This window comes from Chionomys nivalis, chromosome 26, assembly GCF_950005125.1.
Source record: "Chionomys nivalis chromosome 26, mChiNiv1.1, whole genome shotgun sequence".
NCBI classification, from domain to species: Eukaryota; Metazoa; Chordata; class Mammalia; order Rodentia; family Cricetidae; genus Chionomys; species Chionomys nivalis.
Genome location: NC_080111.1, coordinates 23,537,785 through 23,559,727, shown reverse-complemented (window position 1 = coordinate 23,559,727; position 21,943 = coordinate 23,537,785). Strand labels below are relative to the sequence as shown.

Genomic DNA, 21,943 nt, shown 5'->3' with positions numbered 1-21,943 from the left:
GAGATTTCTTAATCTTTCAAAATTCTAGATCAAATGTTATGGTTAGTGCTTTCATAATCTGTTGGAATTTTATAATAGAAAAAAACTAGTTGAATTTGAAGATAATATGTATTGATTAGAGAAACTATGGATAGTCCAATATATTACAATATGCATTCATTACTGTGGCAGTTATGAATTGCTTAAGGTTAAATTTTGGTTCTTCTTAAAACTATTTAGCTCTAGGGGACTTTTGTGTTACTCAAATGTACATATGGAATTCATATTTGATCTTAAAATGAGGAGCATTTTTTAAGTTAAATAATACGGAAGAACTTCACAAAATTTGGTAAAGCGGTGTTTGAATTTTAAGTATTTCTTATCAAAGAAGAAGAAAAAGTGATAAAGATAACTATCACTTAAAACTAGTATGTATATATTTAAAAGTGGTTTTCACACATGCACAAATTAAGGCCAAAAGTGTTTCATTTGTGCTTTTGTTCTTCTTGTGACTCACAGATTTTACTTGATCTAACTGCACGTGTCTCACACTAGATACGTGTTTAAGGAGTGTGGTAGAGTCCTTATATCACGTAGATGCTCTAAGAGCAGCTTTTAAAGCTTGGGCATCGAGAAAGGCTTTCCCCAGTGCTCTAAGGTTCAGGTTTCACAGTTCTCTTTCTGGCTCAATTTTCAAATGTGCACATCTGTTTGATGGTCTCACTCTTTCTGCAAATAGAAATCCTTAAATACTTTAGACTTCTAAATTCATGGGTACTGTAATGAATTCCATGTTGACAGTTCTCAATGACCAATAAAGGCACTCCTTTTCAAAGATAGTAACTAATTTTATCGCAAGATAATACCTTTAAATTGATGAAAAAGAAAATAAAATTGGTCAAGTACAACCAGACTTTCCATGTGTGTTACATACAGCCATTCTCTATATTTCTTATCTCTCCATTTTCATATCTATTTTGTATCAGGTAGCAGGAGGCCAGCTCCTTTTCCAAGTATGTCTAACTGCAGGACTTCACATAAAGTTTGAGAACCCTGGAAAGAACACTAACTCTAGTTTGATATGTACGTTCTTCTCTTTTGTAAAAGAGAAGGCCATCTTGGTTCACCCATTCTCCTAGCAAAAGGAGAACTTACCTTTAAATTTAACATTTTTGGTTGCGTTCCTACTCTCTCCAATGGACAAACAAATGGATTTGAAATCATAACTATAGGATAGGGCAATCATGGTGGTATGTACCTGAAATCCCAGAAGACTGGCCATGACTGTAGGATGAGACCCTATCTAAAACAAAGAAAGAAGGAGCCCACATTGGAGGTATACTTCAATGATAGAACAATACAATAGGCCCTCGGTTCAATCCTTACTACCCCAAAAGATCAAATGATACACAATAAAGGTGCTTTTCTCTAAAATACTGATATAACAAAATTAAAAGGCAATAAAAGAAAGAAGTCTTGGTTTAAACATTCAAAAACTAGACAATAGTATATTTTAAAAATAGGTTTGTGCAGTAAGGGAAATCATCATTCATGTGAATTTTAGTTTTCAAGCTTACAACCACGTTGATGATGAGAACAATAGTCCAATCATGTTTAGACAATAGTTCAATCATGTTTATTGAAGAAATGGGTTGCTTTTTAAACATATTATACTTCATTTCTTATAAAATTAAGTGTTGTAATAGGAGCGGCAGGCTACGTTCCCAGCGCCCGGCCACCCGCACGGCTAGCTTTACCCGAAATAATTACACGGAAACTATATTCTTTTAAACACTGCCTGGCCCATTAGTTCCAGCCTCTTATTGGCTAGCTCTTACATATTGATCTAACCCATTTCTAATATTCTGTGTAGCACCACGAGCTGGCTTACCAGGAAAGATCTTAACCTGCGTCTGTCTGAAGTGGGAGAATCATGGTGACTGCCTGACTCGGCTTCTTTCTCCCAGCATTCTGTTCTGTTTACTCTACCTACCTAATTTTCTGTCCTGTTAAAGCCCAAGCAGTTTCTTTATTAATTAACCGATGAAAGCAACAGTTAGACACAAGACCCACCTCCATCAATTAAGGTCAGAGATTCTCAGTGTTAGATTATTGTTGATGGATACCCGGTAGAAAACAGGCAAGGAAGTCTACTAGTGATAGTTTAAAGACCTTGGGCTGTAGTTACTGGAATTAAGCATCTTGAATTTCCAGTTTGATCTCCTTTAACCCCTCACCCAGCCACACTGGATGCAAATGCATGTCTTACTTTATTGTCTGTAATAGTCAATAAGGTTTGATTCTTCATTCATATCAGAAATCCCTGACTGGAAAAACAGAGATAGAATAACATCTCTTAAATATAATTATTTTAGACGCACAAGACGACAAGACATAAGAAATGGAGACCCACTCACCCACTGCTCAGACTTACAACACCATGGTAAGTCACACTCCTTGTCTTTAACCCTCTCATCTTCAAGTGCCAAGAGCGCACACATCTTTTCAAATACTTAGCAGAAATGTGGTCTGATGTGAAGAAAATGCTGAAGAATGCACAAAACAGGAGTAGCTTTATGATCACAGGTATAAGAAATTCAAAATTTTAGATTTCTATGAGATATAAAACTCAAATTTCTTACATGGACAAAAAGAAGCCAGGTCTATGGACCTACTTTTACATGTTAGTCAGCCAAAGGGATGGGCAACAGAAATGTTCATTAAAATATATCAAACAAACTTAAAAGAATTAATGTTAAAATCAACCAAGAAGCCATGTATCTATATGCCAATAATGCTAAGCCAGTATATTCTTTTTATTTCAGTCAGATAGACAAGGAAGCAATGTCTTTACATTAAAATACTAATTGTATATTTCCTTGAAGTGGGCAATTTGGAGTCAATCCACTGTATGCTTTCTACAAGATATTAAGACTTGTTAAACGACACAGTGGCTTATTTAATCTGAAACATCAGCCAACCTCCATTTAAAATATATCACTGGAGTGCAAGCTCCTTCTCCCTATTTCAGTTTATGAGATTAATAATGAAGCTGTGCTTCCCTCTGCTGGGGAAACTTCTCAATGGCAGTGACACTAAGGAGAATGTAAAAAGTAATAGTTAGCACACAAAGCATGGGTACTGTCCCCGACCGTGATGACCCTGTTTTCTCTTCAGGTGCTTTGGACAGCATCCCTAGACACTCTTGCTATTCCTCCGTTAATTTTTATTTGATTTACTAGGTGTGTAGAATATTCTTATTTTATGTATGCTAAGGGGGAGCCACCACTTCACGTAGCACTTGAGCACAGATTGCAAGATCTGTTACCTTCTTGAAATGCAGACCTTCTTGTTCTAAGTCGCAATGTGTTGGCATCAGCCTCAGAAATCCTTGGTGGAATTGTGGGAGAATCAGGAGATGCTGAAGCAAATGCTTAAAAATCCCCCACTTTACACATTCTTGGTCACTGGCTTTCCTGTGGGTTACTCTCCTTACTTTGAAGAAAAAGACCAGAGAATAAGAGCAAAGTTTTAGCTCTGTCTTAGACTGAGGTAAGTGTCTATACTAGCACACTCTCCCCAAGTTTTACAGGGAGCAGTCTCCATTTTCACAATCAAATAGCTACTAATTTTCCATGAATTCATTTCAAGTGAAAATATTGGAGCATATCATTTCATAAATGAGGAAATAGTAGTTATTAATTCATCATATTGATGGATTTATGTGCTTGTATCTTGATAGGTACAGGTAAATATCACAAACAAAAGCAGGAAAAACTTAAGTTATTTCAGTCAGACTATAATTCATAGGTATCTTTGTGGGCTTTTTACAATGTTGTAATGGATATAAAATTTTGAATATTAGAAACATTTAGTAATTTTGAATGAACGGTAATGAATCATCTAAGCATTTCAAAAAATAATGGAAACACTTAATATTTAATTTTCTAGTAGTGATTTGAACTAAATAGCATCATGGAAAAAGAGATACATTTTTATCACCAACATCATATTCAGAAATGCAATATGATTTTACATAATACCGTTTATTAAGAAATATCATTATAAATGCTAAAGATATGTGTCAGTCAGTAAAGTGACTAAGCTTTATTATCCTCAGCACCTGTGTTAAATGCCAGGCTTGATGGAGTGTCCTTGTAACCTAATACTTGGAAGGCAAAGACAGGCAGATGCCAGAAGTTCACTGACCAAGAAATAACATTGACGAGCACCCTCTGGTCTCCATGTGCATTATCTGTGTACCACATTCTTATATATGTATATCTGCAAACACACGAATATGCACACATATTTGCATGCACACACAGAGAAATATCACTGTGGGCTCTAATTTGACTAATAATAGTTAATTTTGTACATATCACTAAACTGTTCTAAGAATCATAACAGTGATACGTGATACATGTATCAACTTGGTGATGTCTCCATTGGTTAGCAGTCCTTTGTAGCAAAGTTCTTATACCAAAAACAATATCTACTGGAGCTAGAAATATCTCATATACAAATGGAAAAAAATGAACAAAGACTTTTTAAAAAATATGACATGTCCAAATCAACATTGTTGATTATTGAATGGTTTCCTTTGAGGCAACGTTTCTCATTTTGAAGCTATATTTGGGTGGCCTTGTGCTGGTTCAAGCCTATGATAGCTAAGTGCATAGAGCTGCTTAGCGGTAAAGAGAGAGGATTGTGTGAGAGAGCTCTTCTCCAAACAGCCCAGTTAGAATCCATATGTGCTGTGGAATGAGAAGGAATTGGAGCATGTTAGTGTAGCAAGACTCCATCTATTGTTTCTTTTTTGTTGGTAACCACCTCTATTTCAGATTTGAGATGGGATTAAAGGTCCAAAGAGCCCACAAAATTCCAAAGCCATAAAACCCTCCTTCCTCGGGGGTCTCTGTGCTTGCTGGCTGCTTTTGTTGCTAATTGACCAAATTTAAAGCATACACACCGTAGGTTACAGTAAAGTTCAAATGGGTGGAGAGCCAGTCAAGAATCCCCATTTGGCCAGGCTCAGTCTTACCATTAGGGATCTGTGAATTATCTCTGAATAATAGATGTCAATATTTGAAAGTAAATGGGCCCCAATCCAGAGTCCACCCCTGTTTAAATCATGCATGTTGTCTTGCTAATGTCACTTCTCACATTCAATAAAATATATGTGCTCATATGGAAACAGGTAGAGATATGAGATGGGTTTTTTTTTTCACAAAAAGCTCCTAAGCAACATGCAGCCAAATTATACACTTCAGTATGATCACTTCCAGCTGTAACGGTAAACACACTGTATTTTATATATCCTGAGATTTTAATAAAGTGACTCTCTATAAAATACCTTGAAATTAAGGTGGAAGAAATTGCACTTCTGATATAACCTTCAACACGCCCTCCCTGAATGTTCCTGTTGTATAAAGTAGTAGAAGGCTTGACTGTTCTGCATGAAACAGAAAAATCCACTTCACTTCCCTTGATCCCAAAACACTCTTCTCCGGCACCGTGGCGACTTAACCAAAGCCTTAGTATCAAACCCTAATAGTACATGTGCTGGGAAATTGTGTCTTTCTATAACGTGCCAGGCACAATACTAATGTAGAATTCAGGTTGTTTCCAGCCCATTCCTTACCCTCAAGGGAGAGGACGCCTGCAATTGGAGCTTGTCCAACTTCACATTTAAGAAAATGACTGGCCAACTCAATTACCTCTCCACTGTCTCCCTTTCCTCCCTCCTTTCAAACCAAAATGAGCCATAACACGATTTATGATTTTAGTGTCCAGAAAGCAAAAAAGCTTCATTTTTAAAATTCATACCACCATCTTAAATTTCTGGATCATGGAGATACTTTATGCCCTATCTTCTAATTAAGTGGTATCATTCTATTTCACTTTCTAATGGCTTTCTTGGCTGTTCTGCATACATGCAGTTCCTTTATAGTGTCCCACGATGAAATAGCAACAGAAGTCAATCTTCTAAATTATCTCTGCAGCTAGACCATCTCAATTTATGTCTTGACTGGCATCAAAAAATCATACCCAAATTTCATAAAATCACTTTGGCAGTACTAAACCACAAATTTAGTATTTTGAAAAAAATGATTCTATGACCTGTACTCTACCATCTTCCAAATATGAAAATGAGCACTTAACCCAAAGAGAAGCCTTGAGATCTGATCTAGATGTTGAAGTCATCATTTTCAAACCCCAAGTTCCGTAAATTATGACATGCCACCGAAGAAGTAACAGTGAAGAAGATGAGCTGCTAAGACACAAAATGGCCCAATAATGGCAATCTAGTGCAGGATTCCAGATTCAATCTCTGAGATGAAATCTTTCATAGAAGTCTAAGGGGGAAATAAATGCCCGTGCAAATGAAGGAAACAATAAAAAGTGCCAATCACAATCATAAGTGGAAGAAAAAGAGAGGACCAAACTGTCCTTTGATTTATAAAGGGGCAGTAATGAAGTTTTAAGATTGGTATTCACACAAAGCAGGTAGACCCATATCTTCAGACAGAGAATTTAATCCCAGCATATGTCAGGTCAGTAGAGTTTGACATGGGGAAGAAAGATAAGGAAGAATTCCTTCTGAAATAAAGAAGCTTCAACCCTGATCAAGAACAAAGGTAAGACACAGCTAACTCAGACCAGTTCAGATGTAATGAGAATATGTTGAAGGAGCAAGTCATATGGTATTGCCTACTATGGCTTTTATGAACGTCCTTGAAACTCTTTCCACTGGAGCAATCAATGAAGAACAGTTGTCCTTAGATGTTGCCTTAGGCAAACAACCAGTTATATGGACTAAATATGTGTGAGGTTTGCAATATTTTCATTCATTTTATTTTCTTTACAAAAATCTTCATCTCACCCAAAATAATCTATTTATGCACTTAAGTTTAGTTACTATAAAGATGAATTCTAAGTTGTCGGCCATTTTTAATTCCAAAAGGTATAAGGATCAAATATCATTATAATACAAGATGGTATTTTCATTGTTGTTTATAGGAGGGTTCTGCTTCTGCAAATGATTGTTTCCTATCTCCCATCAACTCGCTTGGGGAAAGTAAATGAAAGATTAAATTCTATGTTTCCTGCTCTATTTTTTGAAGCAATTGTTCCTATGGCAATGTTGCTCTGGCATATAGATTATTTTGCTCTTTTTGATAATGCATACACTATAAAATCATGAAAATAAAATATACCAGATGTTGCACATAGACTCATGATATTACAGAAACTTTATGTATATTGACACCACTCTGTAAGCTTTTGTCTCTCATCATGCCCTGTACTAAGAAACACTGTAGTCATGATATCATATAAGAGAATATAACTGTGGGCCGGTATAAGTATTCTATTCCAAGCCTCATGTTTCATTTCCCAATAAACATATTGATCTCATCATTGTTTCAGAACAATTTTTCTAAAACTAAGATACACTATCAAATTAGTGACTGGAAAGTTATTTTCTCCAATAAAATAATTACTATAAAATGATACTGCTAAGATCCCCTCGCCCATCAGCCTGTCCCTCTCATTGTCCATATGCTGACCAGCACATTCTAAGAACCAATCCAAATAAACAAATACAAAGGCAGGAGAAATAATGAAAAGTACCTGAATTTTACAATTCAAAACATGATATCCTAGTGGATAAGTAATACCCAGAAACAAAAAATACATCCTGATTTGTGCCTAAAATGTAGTTTATAATTTTATTTATTTTTTTTGAGGTCTCATGTTTTTTTATTTATTTTTATTCTTTTTTAATTAAAATTTCCACCTGCTCCCCGTTTCCCATTTCCCTCCCCCTCCTCCCACATATTGCCCCCTGTAGTTTATAATTTTAATAGGCTTTATCAAGTAGATATATACTTTTTCTGTAAGATATCATTTAGTCTCTTTGTTCTTGACAACTCACATCCATTAACCTTCATTGATGTTGGTCACATTTCTAGGAGATGGATTAAATAGAAAGGTATGTGCTTTCCTGCCTGCATGACAGTCCATCAACAGTTACAGACTAACGGCTACAACCAGCACCATGAACACTGAAAAACCATGTCACAGGAATTCCATTGATAAACAAGTGTGATTCTTTTCACATGCTGTAATTTATATTTTAGATTTTTCACTTTCCTAAATATACACAATTGGTAAATTGCTTGCTGATCATCTACATTGCAGAAGTAAAATGCATGGAAAGGCTAAGGTATAATGATTTTTCTTCATTTTCATTTTTATTTTTTTTATTATTCCATGACATATAGCCCCCTCCTTCATGATATGCCTTGTGATTGCCTGCTACAAAGATGTTTTTCACCTTCTTGAAATCTTTGGGGTGGTAAAATGTTGTATTTCTGGATAGTCATCTACATATCAGTAAGAAAGACGTAATAATCAGTTGCTTAAGAGCATAATGCTACTCTTTTATGTTTCACGAGACTGGTGGGCCAATGTTTCCTTTTTTCTTGCTTGATGCTTCACAGGGAATATAAATGAGAACTATTACAAATACAGCGTGGAAAAACAACTAGAATTGATTTGTCATCTCATAACCTAGTAACTATATTTCCAAAGTATCCAAGATGACTAGTGAAATTACTTTCTATCTATCTGCCTCTCTTTTGGCTTGTGTTTGATTTTTATGGCTATTGTCTGTGAAACTCAATTCTCAATAAGGGAAAAACACATCAAAATCCAATACCTGAAATCGAAGAAGGAATGACTATGTGGCTCAATACCTCATCCATCTGTCTCCTAGATGACATTGCGTTTTCCAAGATTGTTACATTTGTTCCTCTTTCAATCTCGGAATATGTTTATGGGGTTAAAATAGAGAAGAAATAAATAGGCAGCTGAAATGTGATCCCTTCTATTTCCGTGCTATTGGAAGAGAATCAAATGCTAAATAAGGCCTTAAGCAACATGATAGTTCTGGCCAAATGATGGATATCATGACTTTCTGTTGTTACAAAAGGAAGCAATTTATTTAACTTCTTTCTTTCCTCCCATTCTTTCTGGTTTATTAGTCTCGTTTCATTTCCATAAATTATTCCACTAAAAGAAGAAATGATTAATTGAAGATTGCTTCCTCAGAAACATTATTTCTTGTCATTAGCAGCTGCAACATATTGAAACATTGTGTTATCCAAACATACTGCTGATTTTTAAATAATTTTAATATTTAGTTGCTTTCAATTGTTCTGCTCTATTCAGAGTGTTGAACCCAGGAGAATATATTATACCAGATTAATAACTATACCCTAATGTCTATTGTAGTTTTCAGGACAAAAGGCTATAGCATAAAATACAATTTAAATATTTTTAAATTAGATTGTTTTCTTTCTGAAAATGTACGTTATTTATGACCCACTGCTAGCATAGGCTTTCATGAAAAATGTAACTCTATGCATATGACATCTCAAATAGCTTTGTTCTCTTATTATTTTATAGTATAATTTTGATATATAATATACTTAATCATACATATCTTCCACTACATCTCAAATCAATGACTTTATCATTAAAATTAAAATATATCCATTTAACTAGTAGTTTAATGAAATAGTCTACCACAGAAGGACTATATAATGCCTTTGCCATTTTATATCGGTTAAGCTTAGAGTCTGTGCCTGCAGTTATCAAATTATATAAGATTCCACTTTTAAATGCAGCGTATTTATTTAGGTTTGTTGCTCAGCAGATATCTGATAAGATTTCTTGTTTGCCTTTCTGCTGAAATTATGGTAAGCATATTAAGGGAGAGAAATGATCAATTTAGCAAAAATTGCAAATAATAGGACTACGTGTTTCGGAAGGAGCAAGACAGTTCATGAAGCATTGAAGCTCAGGGGCATTCTTTAATGCTTTTAAGGAAAGTAGGACCACATTAAAGGCATCACCTGATTTGTCTTAGTGTGGACTCAACACAGAATTTTATTTTGAACAATGAAACTATTGCAGCAGCTGTTGCATCAACATCATTGGTAATCATGTTTGACTACCGCTGTGTGCAGTTGCTCTACTAAGGATTTCTGTTAGGGTTTCTTTTCCATGAAAATTTGTTCTTCTTGCTAATATCCTATGTTCTGACTCCCTCAAAACAAGCCCCAATGGTGCAAGTACAGAGAAAAGAGGCAGCTGAGGAAATCTCTGTAGATCCAAACTGTCTAACGTGTTCTCTCCCTCAACCCAAGACAGGCCAAAAAGTGACAAGGGATGGGTTGGTGATGACATCAATATTTTTAAATATATGTGTATAAACATATAAATACACACATATGTGTATATATATATATGTATACACACACACACACACACACACATATATATATATATATATATATATATATATATATATATATATATATATATATAAAATGCCAAACATGTTGAAGCCATGGGAGTACATTAATAATGCTGAATATACTTTCTGAGAAATATCTCTGCTTTTTCTGAAATTAAAGTAAAATTGATAAAAAAATCAGTGGTGATGGAATTTTAATCCTCTTCACTGACAAACAATTGACAGTTTTAGCTTGTTTAGTTTTGAAAGACTTATTTATCTGTAGTATGTGTATCTCCATCTAGGGATTTCAGCACATCTATGTGTGCACACACAGAGAGACCAGAAGAAAAGACCCAGTGCCTTTTCTAACCCCAGCAATCAGAAAGCTGAGGCAGGGGCACTGTGAGTTTTATGCCAGCCTGGGCTACAGTTCCATCCCCACATCATAAATGAGAATCTCATCTCAAGGAAGCCACATCATGATGTCACCAAGATGTATTTTAAGAAAGAAAAAAATTAAAGTTCTGGCTACATACATATTCTCTAGGTGATCTAAATCTTTATAATATGTTCAAGGTAGTTTATAATAAGGCAAAGAATAAATGTCAGTGAAGAGAAACACTCAGAGTAAGTTCTGTAAGAGAACAAAGTCACCAGTGAGAATATATTTACTGAGATGTCACAAGCATATTACCCATTTGCCTGATGGTGTTCTCTAAGACAGCAGAGAGGGGAGGAGGATCACAAAGTTCATTTTCACTAACCAGTCATTATACAAGAATCTTAATAACTCCCAAAACAGGAAATAATGTTTCCCAAACATGGACATACAGAAAAGACTGCAAAGCAGCAGGCTCCAGACTCAGAACGTTGTGACGTAAACCCAGTGAGCAGCACAGTAGAGACTTGCTATAGGTGTCCTCAGCATCCACCACATTCCCAGTCCAACACAGCTTTGATAGAATAAATTATCCATTAACACTCTTTGTTGCAGGACAGCTGCTCTCCGGGCAGCTGCCTGATCCAGCAGGAAATTTCAGATTATACTAATCCCAAATACACAAGACTTTATATCTTGCAGGAGACTTTTAATGAACATTATGTCGTTGGTAAAGCATTTGACTCAAATGGAATAACTGCCTTCAATGTCTTCTATGAAATTAAAGTATGGTGCTCTTACAAAATAATACTATGCTTGAAAATAGAAAATGAACAAAAAATCAAGCATGATGAGAAGATAACAATGGAAATAATATTTCTCCTGTTTACACCTTTTTATAAGAAGAAAGGATTGCTGTGACGGGGGGCATGAAACAGTGAAGCTTGGATGTTGTATCTTCAGCATTTCCTGTGCTGCCCATTGCTTTGCAAGTTTCTGGGGGAAGAAAAGTCAAAATAGATAACGAATGCTTCATTTCCTCCTAAACATCACGTTCAGAATGTTTATACAGTATCTATAGAGCATAAAGTGAAGTAAATATAAATTTGACAAAGTCCCTGCATCTGAAAACTGAAGTGCAGGGTGTTCTAGTCCTAGATTAGAAGTTGGCAATGGTATATAGGTCATACTACAGAGAAATTAACAGAAAAAACTGAAAACAATGAAAATTCACCCTTTATCTGAGGCAGAGAATCAACCTAATAACACAAATAAGAGAATCTGTAACTGAAGCCATACCGGAGGACATCTCTGTGCTGATCCTGACAAATAGTTATTAGAACAGGATGTAGGGGCCCGCTGGTTGTTAGCTAGAAGATGTTTCTCTTTCTCTTCGTTTGCAGAAAGGGAAAAAAGCAGCGGTCACCTCAGTAGACAAACAGTCCTTAAGGTATTGGCAAAAGTAGTTATCAAAGCAAACTAACTAGAGGCTCCAAGCTCAGGAACCAAAATAGCCAGGTACTGCTCCCTCACTTGGGTACTGAGAATGTGGTGATTATTACGTTTCTTAAAGAAAAGCATTACTTTCAAAGATGAACTATAAGCAACATGATATGAATTTTCTGTTAAGTCATACAGCATTTTGTGTGAGAGTTAACTATAAAGAGAACAGAAGAGATGCTTTTCTCCGTATAAGAACATACCTGTACTAGGATGATTTTCTCTTGCTACTTCAGAAAGATTTTTTCCTACTAGAAAAGACAATAAAGAAAAGAAATAAAAATACTAAAAAGCAAATAAAACCTAAATTAAAATAAAAAGCAGTGCTAAAAGAAATAATTAGTTTAAATGGCAAAGAGACAAGTCAGACTGAGATTTCAAAAATATTTTGATTCGTTACTTGAGAATTTTGCATATCGCGTTTTAATCCTATTAGATGTATTTTGATTTTGTTAGATTGTGTTTTGATTTTGTGTGCATGAATGTTTTGTCTGTCTGTATATGCATGTATCACGTATGTGTAGTCCTCACAGAGGCTGGAGGCTATCATCAGATTGCCTAGTACTGGAGTTACAGACAGTTGTTAGCTGCTCCGTAGGCACCAAACCTGGGGTCATCTGCAAGAGTAGCACATGCTCTGGCCTCCAGAGTCATCTCTGTAGTCCACAGACACACCCATTTATAATGAAGATCTCTTCTACTATTCAAGACACACTGGTCTTCTTCACTATGTGTTAGCAAAAACACGTAGGCTTCTATTGATGAATCCATCGTATTTATAGATTCCATCATGAGAATATTTGGCCTAGAGGACATGGGTGTTAACAGAACGTTAGTGGGACTTTCTGTTATCGTGGCATCATATATGTTGCAATTCAAGCACTGAGACATAGTGAAGGCTGTCTTTCCAAGTGTCCAAACATATCTTGATCTAGCAAGGTTACCCTGTAGAACAACAGGAAAGCATACTTAATATAAATGCCTTTGACTTCCATGGCAAAACATTCTAATTATTCGAGGCAGGTTATGAGGCCCAGATTTTCTGGCTCTGCTGCACAGAGCAGTTCTCCTCTGTCTAGGGAACAGATGTCTTACAGAGTATCACAGAGACATGTAGAGAGGTGAGAAATGCATGTCACATTCACTATGGAACTTAGAGTCCACATATACATACACATACAATTACAAATATGTGTATGTACTAAACAAGATAAACAATGTGAATCAGAATCAACTAATTGTCGTTTAGTTTCATTGTAAATTGCATCCTTTGCTGTTTTCAGGGCACTGATGTCTAAGAAGAAGGGAGAGATCTATGTGCCAGGTCAGAAGGATTGTCAGTTGATAAGCAGACAGCGGAGGCTGAGGCTCGGAAAGATGACGTGGTCGACGTTCCTTACTGCACACTGAGAGCTGATCAGAGGGAAGCATAGGCCACACCAGGGATGAGAATAGAAGTTTTCAAAAGCTTTAAGCTTAGCATAAGCAAATCCTATTGCTTATGACAGACAAAAGTACTACGTTGATTAAGACAAGAGTAAAACTGTCAAAGTGATGCCGAAGAGGAGGGGAAATATTTTTAAAATTAAAATCCTAGCGGAATTTGAAGGAGAGAGGAGAAATTTTTCATCTGTCTACACTGTCAGCTCTCTGTGCATGTGAAAATATATTTATTATTTTCTAAATTAATTTAATGAGTTCCAGATTGCTCAGGATGTCATAATGGAAACAGGATTACACAAGATAGCCCCAAGTTTGGTTCTCTCGCTGAGTTTTACCTAGCCTCTCTGTGTCATACTTTTGATCTGAGCTATGTTTCAGTTACCACATTGGAGGAGGTTACAAAAAGGGCAAAATAATAGAAACTTAATCAGGAAACAGATTTTTGTATTGCTGCCTTTTATTATGTGCTCTTGCCATGGTCCACAGCTTAACTCTGGAAAATAACAAAGGGTATGTCGTTTTTAAATAAGAACAATTGAAACCATATTGCATTGTAATTATGTGAGTTTCCACTGAGCCATCCCAAACATTTGAAATCAGTTGGTCTTCAGGACAAACTTGTGAATTCTTCAGAAGTTATTGGTGGGGGAGCATAAACATTCTGAGCTCTACTTTCTGTAAAATGCAAGATAGTTTTGCTAGGTGAATTTAATTTCACAGATGAAAAACAATTACAAAGCAGCAAATGGAGTTGTCAGATACAGCTCTTTTATTCAAAAATGGAATCTAATAACATTCCAGGGAAGAGGATAACAAATGGTTGCATGTCCTGAGTCCATAGTACAAAGACCCAAGGTTATAGTGAACATGCACAGTGCTGTTCATTTGATGCTACTTGCTGGGAAACAAAACTCTGAGTGTATAACCCAAAATAAAAGGATTCATATACTGAGGCAAGTAGTTGCGTTTTGAGATCCTTGACTTGCTCTTCATCTTTTATTAATCTGAAATTGACTTCTACATACGCAATAATTTCTCTTTAGCATTTCCAAATAAATGTTTTAGAAAATGGAGTTACTAATCAACATTTTATTGTTTCACCTTCTTTTCGTTGACTAGATAATCACCATGGGCACAGCCTTGAGCAGAGAATCATCTATGGAGTAGAGAATAGTAGCACATTCTTGGAATGCAGTCCGAAGTCACAGAGAGCCTTGGTATACTGGCAATTTCAGAGGCGAAATGACGATAGGAAGGAGGAGGTATGGGACTTCAGCTGACTGAATTATTTCTGTCTGATACATATGTTAAATCACCGCGGTACTATTGACTTGGAGCAAGGAAAATACTTACTACCCAACACAGTGCAGAATCAAACAATAGATCTTTAGACAAGCACCCAGTGTGAGCTGCTTTTGTAGCAGACTACAGAGAAGAAACAAATGCAGCTGGGTAAGAGTTCCTGCCCAGGAAGCACTTTGGGCACGTATTTCAGAGTCCTTATTTCTTCCCATGACTGGTATAAAGCACTTATGTATCCTATGTTTGTGCATTAAAAGACAAAAAAAATCAAGCTTCCTTCCCTGGAATTTTGGAGTTTGCTCACTGAATTCTGCTATATATGGTCATTTCTCTTTCTGTGTAACTTCTGCAAGTGGGAAAAAGTTGGAAGAGAATCAAGTACATCCTTGATGTAGAATGAAGAAATTGAGTCCCACCGTGTATGCTGTTACTATTAAAACAGTCTGAGGATGATCTTCCTCCTCAATAGATACATTCCCCCTACAAGTGTAACAACTTAAACAAGGAAAACCACACAGAAAGCTCCAAGATTTTTAAATGACTTAAGCGTATTAAATAAAGGTGACCAGAATGCTTCATTCACTTGTAAAATACATTAAGGGCATATAATTTTACAAGTTTAATATGAACGCCAAAGTGAAAACAACCCCTGTTAGTTTGGTGTCTTTTGACATAGTAAACCCTTCTTAGGTATAGAATTACATTGTAAGCTGTAAAGATGCTGTGTACATTACCAGTTATGTTCTCTGTGATTTCTATTGTGAAGGTGATTCAAAGTCAAAGAGAGGCTAGGTGTATCCCGGAGTGGACCCTCAGATCATGTTACACCCAGAACTTTCCAGCTGACAAGTTACCAACCTTAAAACGCATGTTTTCTTCTGTTTGCTTAAATGCTGATATTTTATTCTGATCGTAACACGTCATTATGAAGTCCTTTTAATACTTTGTTTTCTGGGTTTTTATTGTGTGGTTCCCAGTTCATTATCTAATACTGATTTCGTATCATATTTGTGTATGTGCTCTCAAATTTTAAATGTATCTTTTTTTCTTTCCCCCAGTTATCCTGGGTATTTTTGATAACAAAAGGTAGCCTATAAAAACAGGGAGGGGAGCAGAGAAAAATGTAGAGCTTAATAAAAATCAATTAAAAAAAAAAAAACAGGACAGCCTGGAAAGTCCCATTGGTGTGTGTGTGGGGGGGGGGGGAACCAGTGGTATTGCAGAAATTTTCAAAGGGATCTGAGAAACAATTGATAGACACTATAGCTTTTTCCCCAAGACAGACTTTTTTGTCATTTTACCTTAAAAATGTTAATTTCTAAAACCCACCTCAACAAATATCAAGTTTTTCTAAACAGAATGGCAGACCTTGCATTTCTCTTAAATCTGCATGCTTTTCTCTGCCTTCCCCTGTTAGATCAGAGTGGGTGACCACATCATCAGGACAGAACAAGGGCTCCTGCTTCGCAGTCTGCAAAAGAAGGACTCAGGCAACTACCTGTGTCACGCCGTGGAGCACGGATTCATGCAAACTCTGCTGAAGGTGACCCTGGAAGTCATCGACACGGACCATTTGGAAGAACTTCTTCATAAAGATGACGAAGGCGAGGGCTCCAAGACCAAAGAAATGTCGAGCAGCCTGACGCCCAGCCAGAAGGTCTGGTACAGAGACTTCATGCAGCTCATCAACCATCCAAACCTGAACACGATGGACGAGTTCTGTGAACAAGTGTGGAAAAGGGACCGAAAGCAGCGCCGGCAGAGGCCAGGGCACCCTCAAGGGAGCAGCAACAAGTGGAAGCACATGCAGGAGAGTAAGAAGGGTAGAAACAGGAGGACCCACGAGTTTGAGAGGGCACCCAGAAGTGTCTGAGCGGCACCACCTCCCAAAACTTCGAACAAGTGCAAACTTGCTTAGATAATAACTGGAAAAATGCAATACACGACGGACATGTTTAAGGCACTATGTGGATGTTTACAGTGGTGGGAAATTCAACTGGGATCCACCAATTGCAATTAAGGCCATGGGGAACTTCCCCAGCAAGCTTTCTTCAGAGTACCGAGGCCTGACAGAGATCGCAGGTGAGCAGAGATGTTCACATCAGCCGACCTAGTATTTCCTCCAAGAGTTCATTTTGCTTTCTTCTTTGCCTGAGAAATATAAAAAATGTCACTTGCCATATTGCCATTGAGGGTAGAAAAACTATATCAGCAAAGCCATGTTGTTGAAGCGAGCATTGAAAATAAACTGCATGGATTTAGTAAGCAGATGAGTATTCCAAAACGTGATTGGAATCCAGGATGTTTCGTCTCCCGGCACTCGCGTTTGTGTACGGGAGGAGACAGATAAAGCGAATGAGACGGAGTGAAATAGCGTGTGGAAATGTACAAACATAAACCAGCCATCATCCGGAAGAAGAATGGAATACACTGATCTACTACTGATGTCTTCTTTCAGCTTTGATCTAAAGATGTATTTTATTAAAACTATAATTTAAATGTACCATGACAAATATGCAGTAAAAAGGAGCTGTTTTCTAAGCTAGAGTAGGTTTTTGTCTTACACTTATTGTGCTGTGTAATTTGTTTAAAACTTTCAACTGCGGGCTGCTCTTTTTCACACTTTGTTTACGGTTCTGAAGGGGTTAGTGTATTACTTTAGATACTAACTCTCGCCATTAACTGTTAATTATTGAAACCAAGATGTGATTTATGATTTTTCCCTTTGAGGAACGCAAACAAATAGAAGGTTTCCCCACCATCCCCACTTTTAAGGTATTATCTAAGTTAACTGTGAGTTGCATAATGTTCTTAGCCAACTGAAAAATTAAGACAGCTCAGAAGGAAGGAAGACATTCATTAGACGCATTCCGAAGGATCACAGAAAAAAGAGAATTGTGTATCTCATGGAAATCCCATTGTCCTATCATAGTGTTAATAAAATGTCTCTTCATTCTTTGCTTGAATATTTGCATGCTATGTGAGACATAGGACTCTCTCATGATTCCAAATTCCACTAGGGATTCTATTATTTTATCTTTTAATGACTTTTAGAGAGAGAGAGAGAGAGAAAGAGAGAGAGAGACAGAGAGAGATCAATGACATTTAGAACACCTTAATGACGCTTCCCAACCATTTCTTTCTGAATCAACGACATTTCTTTTTACCATTTATAGTACAATTTTTCGTACGAAGAACATTTGTGTTTTCATCTCAATGAGAATGAATTTATAAACTATTTCCAGAACACACACTTCACTTAGACAGTGCAAAACTCCTTGTTTTATTAATAAGGAATAAGGAACACAAAATACTTCAGAATTGCTCCCTTGGTTGGCTGAAGACAGTTTCTAGAGACTCGTTGAGTTCAAAATGCATAAGACTTTCCACATTCTAGAATAGCTCATTGGCACTCCATTCTTCACTTCAGGACTCTCTCCTCAGATCCTCACACACACACAGAATACAAATTAAACATCTTTCTGCTAATTAATGAAGTGGCGTTGATATTTTAACTCTAGTTGTCTCAGGATTCTAATTAATTAAGCATTAATTTCTCACCTCAACTGCAGTAAACGGTTGTTCCCTCTCCACTGAACTATTTCACAGATGGAAGCTCGTGTTTCAGTTCTAATGATTATTTAAATAAACAATTTGTTGACACGTCTTTCAAACAAAAAGCCCAAAAACATTCTACATCTGATTTTAGGCTCTTTGACTAACATAGTGTTGCTTTTGGAAGAACATCCTCAAAGGCAAACTGACTTAATAAATTCCTTGAAGATCACACTTTTTAAAGGAGAATCGTATCAGAAATAGTAAGTCAAAGAAAGCAGGGTGCTCCATATAAGCCATAGGGTTTATCAATCCCAACAATTGATGTTATGTTCCATTCTAAATTTGCAGCTGAAACAAGTTTGTTTGTGATTACTAAGTCTCTCATTTATTTCTAGTTCTTAACAATAAAGGAGTTCAAGGAATGAAGATTACATGATAATTTCATGGATGCCTTCCAAAATCTGAGTGCATTTGATTTAGCACGATGAAATAGCAATAGAAAAAAGTTTAGGCTTCAATTAAAGGTATTGCAAACAAACACATATACTGGCATGTCTTTATCAATCACCATGTCTGAGTTTTCAAAGGAAGTTATTGGTGCAACTTGAGAATAAATAAGTCCGATGAGAGTCATAATCTGTCAATATGTATTGAGAGAGGGCAGTTTGCACGGAGAATGAATGTCCTGCTTCCTAACTAATCAAGATGGACTTTGGCATATGCATGTGGCATCCCAGGGGAGACCTGCATAAGAGATGCATGTGACGTAAGCATATCACCTCAACAGTCTTAAAGTCTGAAACTTCAGATGCCTCCCAGCGGAGAGACCAGGTCCCGCTGATAGCAACAGTAGCATGGAAATGCATGCAGATACACACTGCCACTTCTATGTACAGCTTAGTGGTTTCTAATGGTATGTGTTTAATGTTTTTGCTACCTACACATTAGGCAAAGAGGTGTAAATAATTTTGAAAAGATGAGGAAGAGCAGTGTAAAATACAGGTTTCTATAGATGCTCCGTTTCAGTGTGCGCAACATCATCCTGGCGTGCAAGCTTTCCTACACAAGTAACATGATGGCTTCTGTACTACTTAAGGGCAGAGAGTGTGCGCCCCATGCGCATGCGTTTTGCCAGGTGGAGAATTGTTCCGCATCTGTATTTGTCATTGCATTTCAGATAGGAACGAGAAAACTGGAGAGAAAATGTAATGATATTGCTGCTGTAAATTATTCCTTTTTAGCATGTATTCAGTTGCTAAATACACATTTCTTCAAAATATTGGAATTCAGATGTCTTTACTGTTCTCTGTGACATATGGAATTGAGGAACGTAAGCTTTGAGACTGGAAAGCCAGAATCAGGGAGCTGCATAATGAACTGACAGGTTTCCTCTCTGGATGCATCTGTAAATTGTATTTTATATTTATAGTGACAATGTGGATTTTTATGCCCTTTAAATTAAATATTGTTCTCTTTATGTCATACCTGGGAGGAAAACATGGGGATGAAAGTCTAGAATGTTTTGCATCATAATCTATTTCCTCTTATTTAGGATCAATACGGATGCCAGATAGCTGGCAGAGAGAGGCGTGCCCTGAAGGGCACGGGCAAGCATTGTATTAACATAGATTCACTAGTGTCATGTTCTCCAGCATTTCTTGTGGATTGCTATTTTAAACACAATTTTAATGTAATGAAAGTCCGTCAGGTATCTTGCCTTAAAAGACACATTTGACAAACAGGACTTAATACTTTTATATAACAAATCCATACTTTTAATTTTATCTTGGTAATAATTATTTAAGGTCAATGCTAATGTTTGTAATACATGTTTCCATAAAGAAGAAAACATTATTTTTCAAAAGTGCGCTAATACTATTAGTTTGTTATACTTCCGAAGCTTTCTTTTATCAGTTAGTTAAAGAATCACACATTTGTACATTAATAAATAAAGATGACCCCAAAATAAAAGAGAGTAGAGTGCTGGAGAAATGGGGTCCTTATAAGTGGTCTATCTCCCTGAAAAGCCTAAGGAGAAAAAAAAAGGTTCATTTCAAACACTCAAGCACACAGACACAGGCGATGCTATAGATAAAAGCAGGATGACTTTAAGTCAAGATACTGAGAGTCAGAAGGGACAACACACGCCTGTAATCCCCTAGAGGATGAAGCAGGAGTTTGCGAGTTTGAAGTCCACCTGGGCTAACGAACGGGATCCTACCACAAGCAAATAACCAAAAGAATAAAAAGAAAAAAAATTTCATCTTCTGGACACTTCGTCCCTTAAAAGTAGACATGGACCTGTTTGAACCTCATGGCTGTGAACTTGTGAGGTGAGGTAATTTCTAAGATGAGGGAGACATGGTGGTCCTGCTCCCACAAAGCTTAAAATAAAATAAACAGTGACGCATGTTACTATCACATGTGACAATCCTTTTCTCTTATAACTAGCCTTAGACTAGAGCAACGCATCTACCTTAAGTTGCCCTCCTTCTGCTTTGCTGCCCACTTACCACAGTGGTGCGATGCCCCTACTATTTCCCTGTCTGGACTGTGGTTTTCTTTCTTTCTTTGATTTCTTCTTCCTTTTTTTTTTTTTCCAAGACAGGGTTTCTCTGTAGCTTTGGAGCCTGTCCTGGAACTGGCTCTGTAGACAAGGCTAGCCTCAAATTCACAGAGATCCTCCTGTCCCTGCCTCCCGAGTGCTGGGATTAAAGGCATTAACCAGCCATGGCCCAGTCGGACTGCAGTTTCCTTGAAGTCAAGATTTTGCTTACGACATGGTCTCATATAATGCAGGCTGGCCTTGAACTCACTATATAGCCAAGAAAATGAATTTGAATTTCTGTTCATCCTGACTCTATCTTCTGAATGAATTTGAGTTTCTAGTCATTCTGAATCCACCTTCTGAGGGCTTGGATGGTAGGCATGCATCACCATACCTAGTAGGGTTTGGGGCAAGGTGATTTTCCCCTGGTACCTTGTATGGTGCAAAGTAAAGATAGAGCTTGGCAAATCAGTGCTGAAAAGAACCACATTGTGATGGGCTAAGTGTCAAACTGAAGGTCTCAACATAAATGCTGTCATTGAGAAGAAAGGGAAAAGTAAGGTTTGAAGAGAGATGTAGAGCATCTCAGAGAATAAATGACATACAAACTATAACTTTACCTACCAAGATTTTCCCAGAAGAAATAAAAGCTCCTCTAGATTGCAGAAATACAACTAAGGAGAGAAGCAGAGAACACTGCATTTTCTTCCAGGGAACAACTATTCCAGATGAATGGAACAAAGTGTTCATAAAAGGAGGGAAGCGAAATATCTCAGTGCTTTGAGTCAAATGGCATAGGAATTTCTGAGTTTTAATTATTTTCTGTTCTTTGTCATCATCATCCTGTCATCCCTGTCAAACTGAGTTATATCTTAGGTATTCTTTCTTACTTCTGCCACACACTGCTAGTCTTCCTTTTTTTCCT

The 21,943-nt window shown here is 36.9% G+C and overlaps 1 protein-coding gene across 3 annotated transcripts in view; it reads left to right on the top strand.

Annotated features, from left to right (window-relative positions):
* The window catches only part of Sema3a (semaphorin 3A), a 305,296-nt gene extending 284,280 nt beyond the window's left edge, over nucleotides 1-21,016 (top strand). For all 3 annotated transcript variants that reach the window (XM_057758648.1, XM_057758649.1, XM_057758647.1), the window contains exons 16-18: nucleotides 2,355-2,422; nucleotides 14,730-14,872; nucleotides 16,330-21,016. In XM_057758648.1, the coding sequence (XP_057614631.1) occupies nucleotides 2,355-2,422; nucleotides 14,730-14,872; nucleotides 16,330-16,785 (667 nt within the window). In that variant the 3' untranslated portion in view covers nucleotides 16,786-21,016. The remainder of the gene's footprint in view (nucleotides 1-2,354; nucleotides 2,423-14,729; nucleotides 14,873-16,329) is intronic.
* The last annotated feature ends 927 nt before the right edge of the window (nucleotides 21,017-21,943 follow it).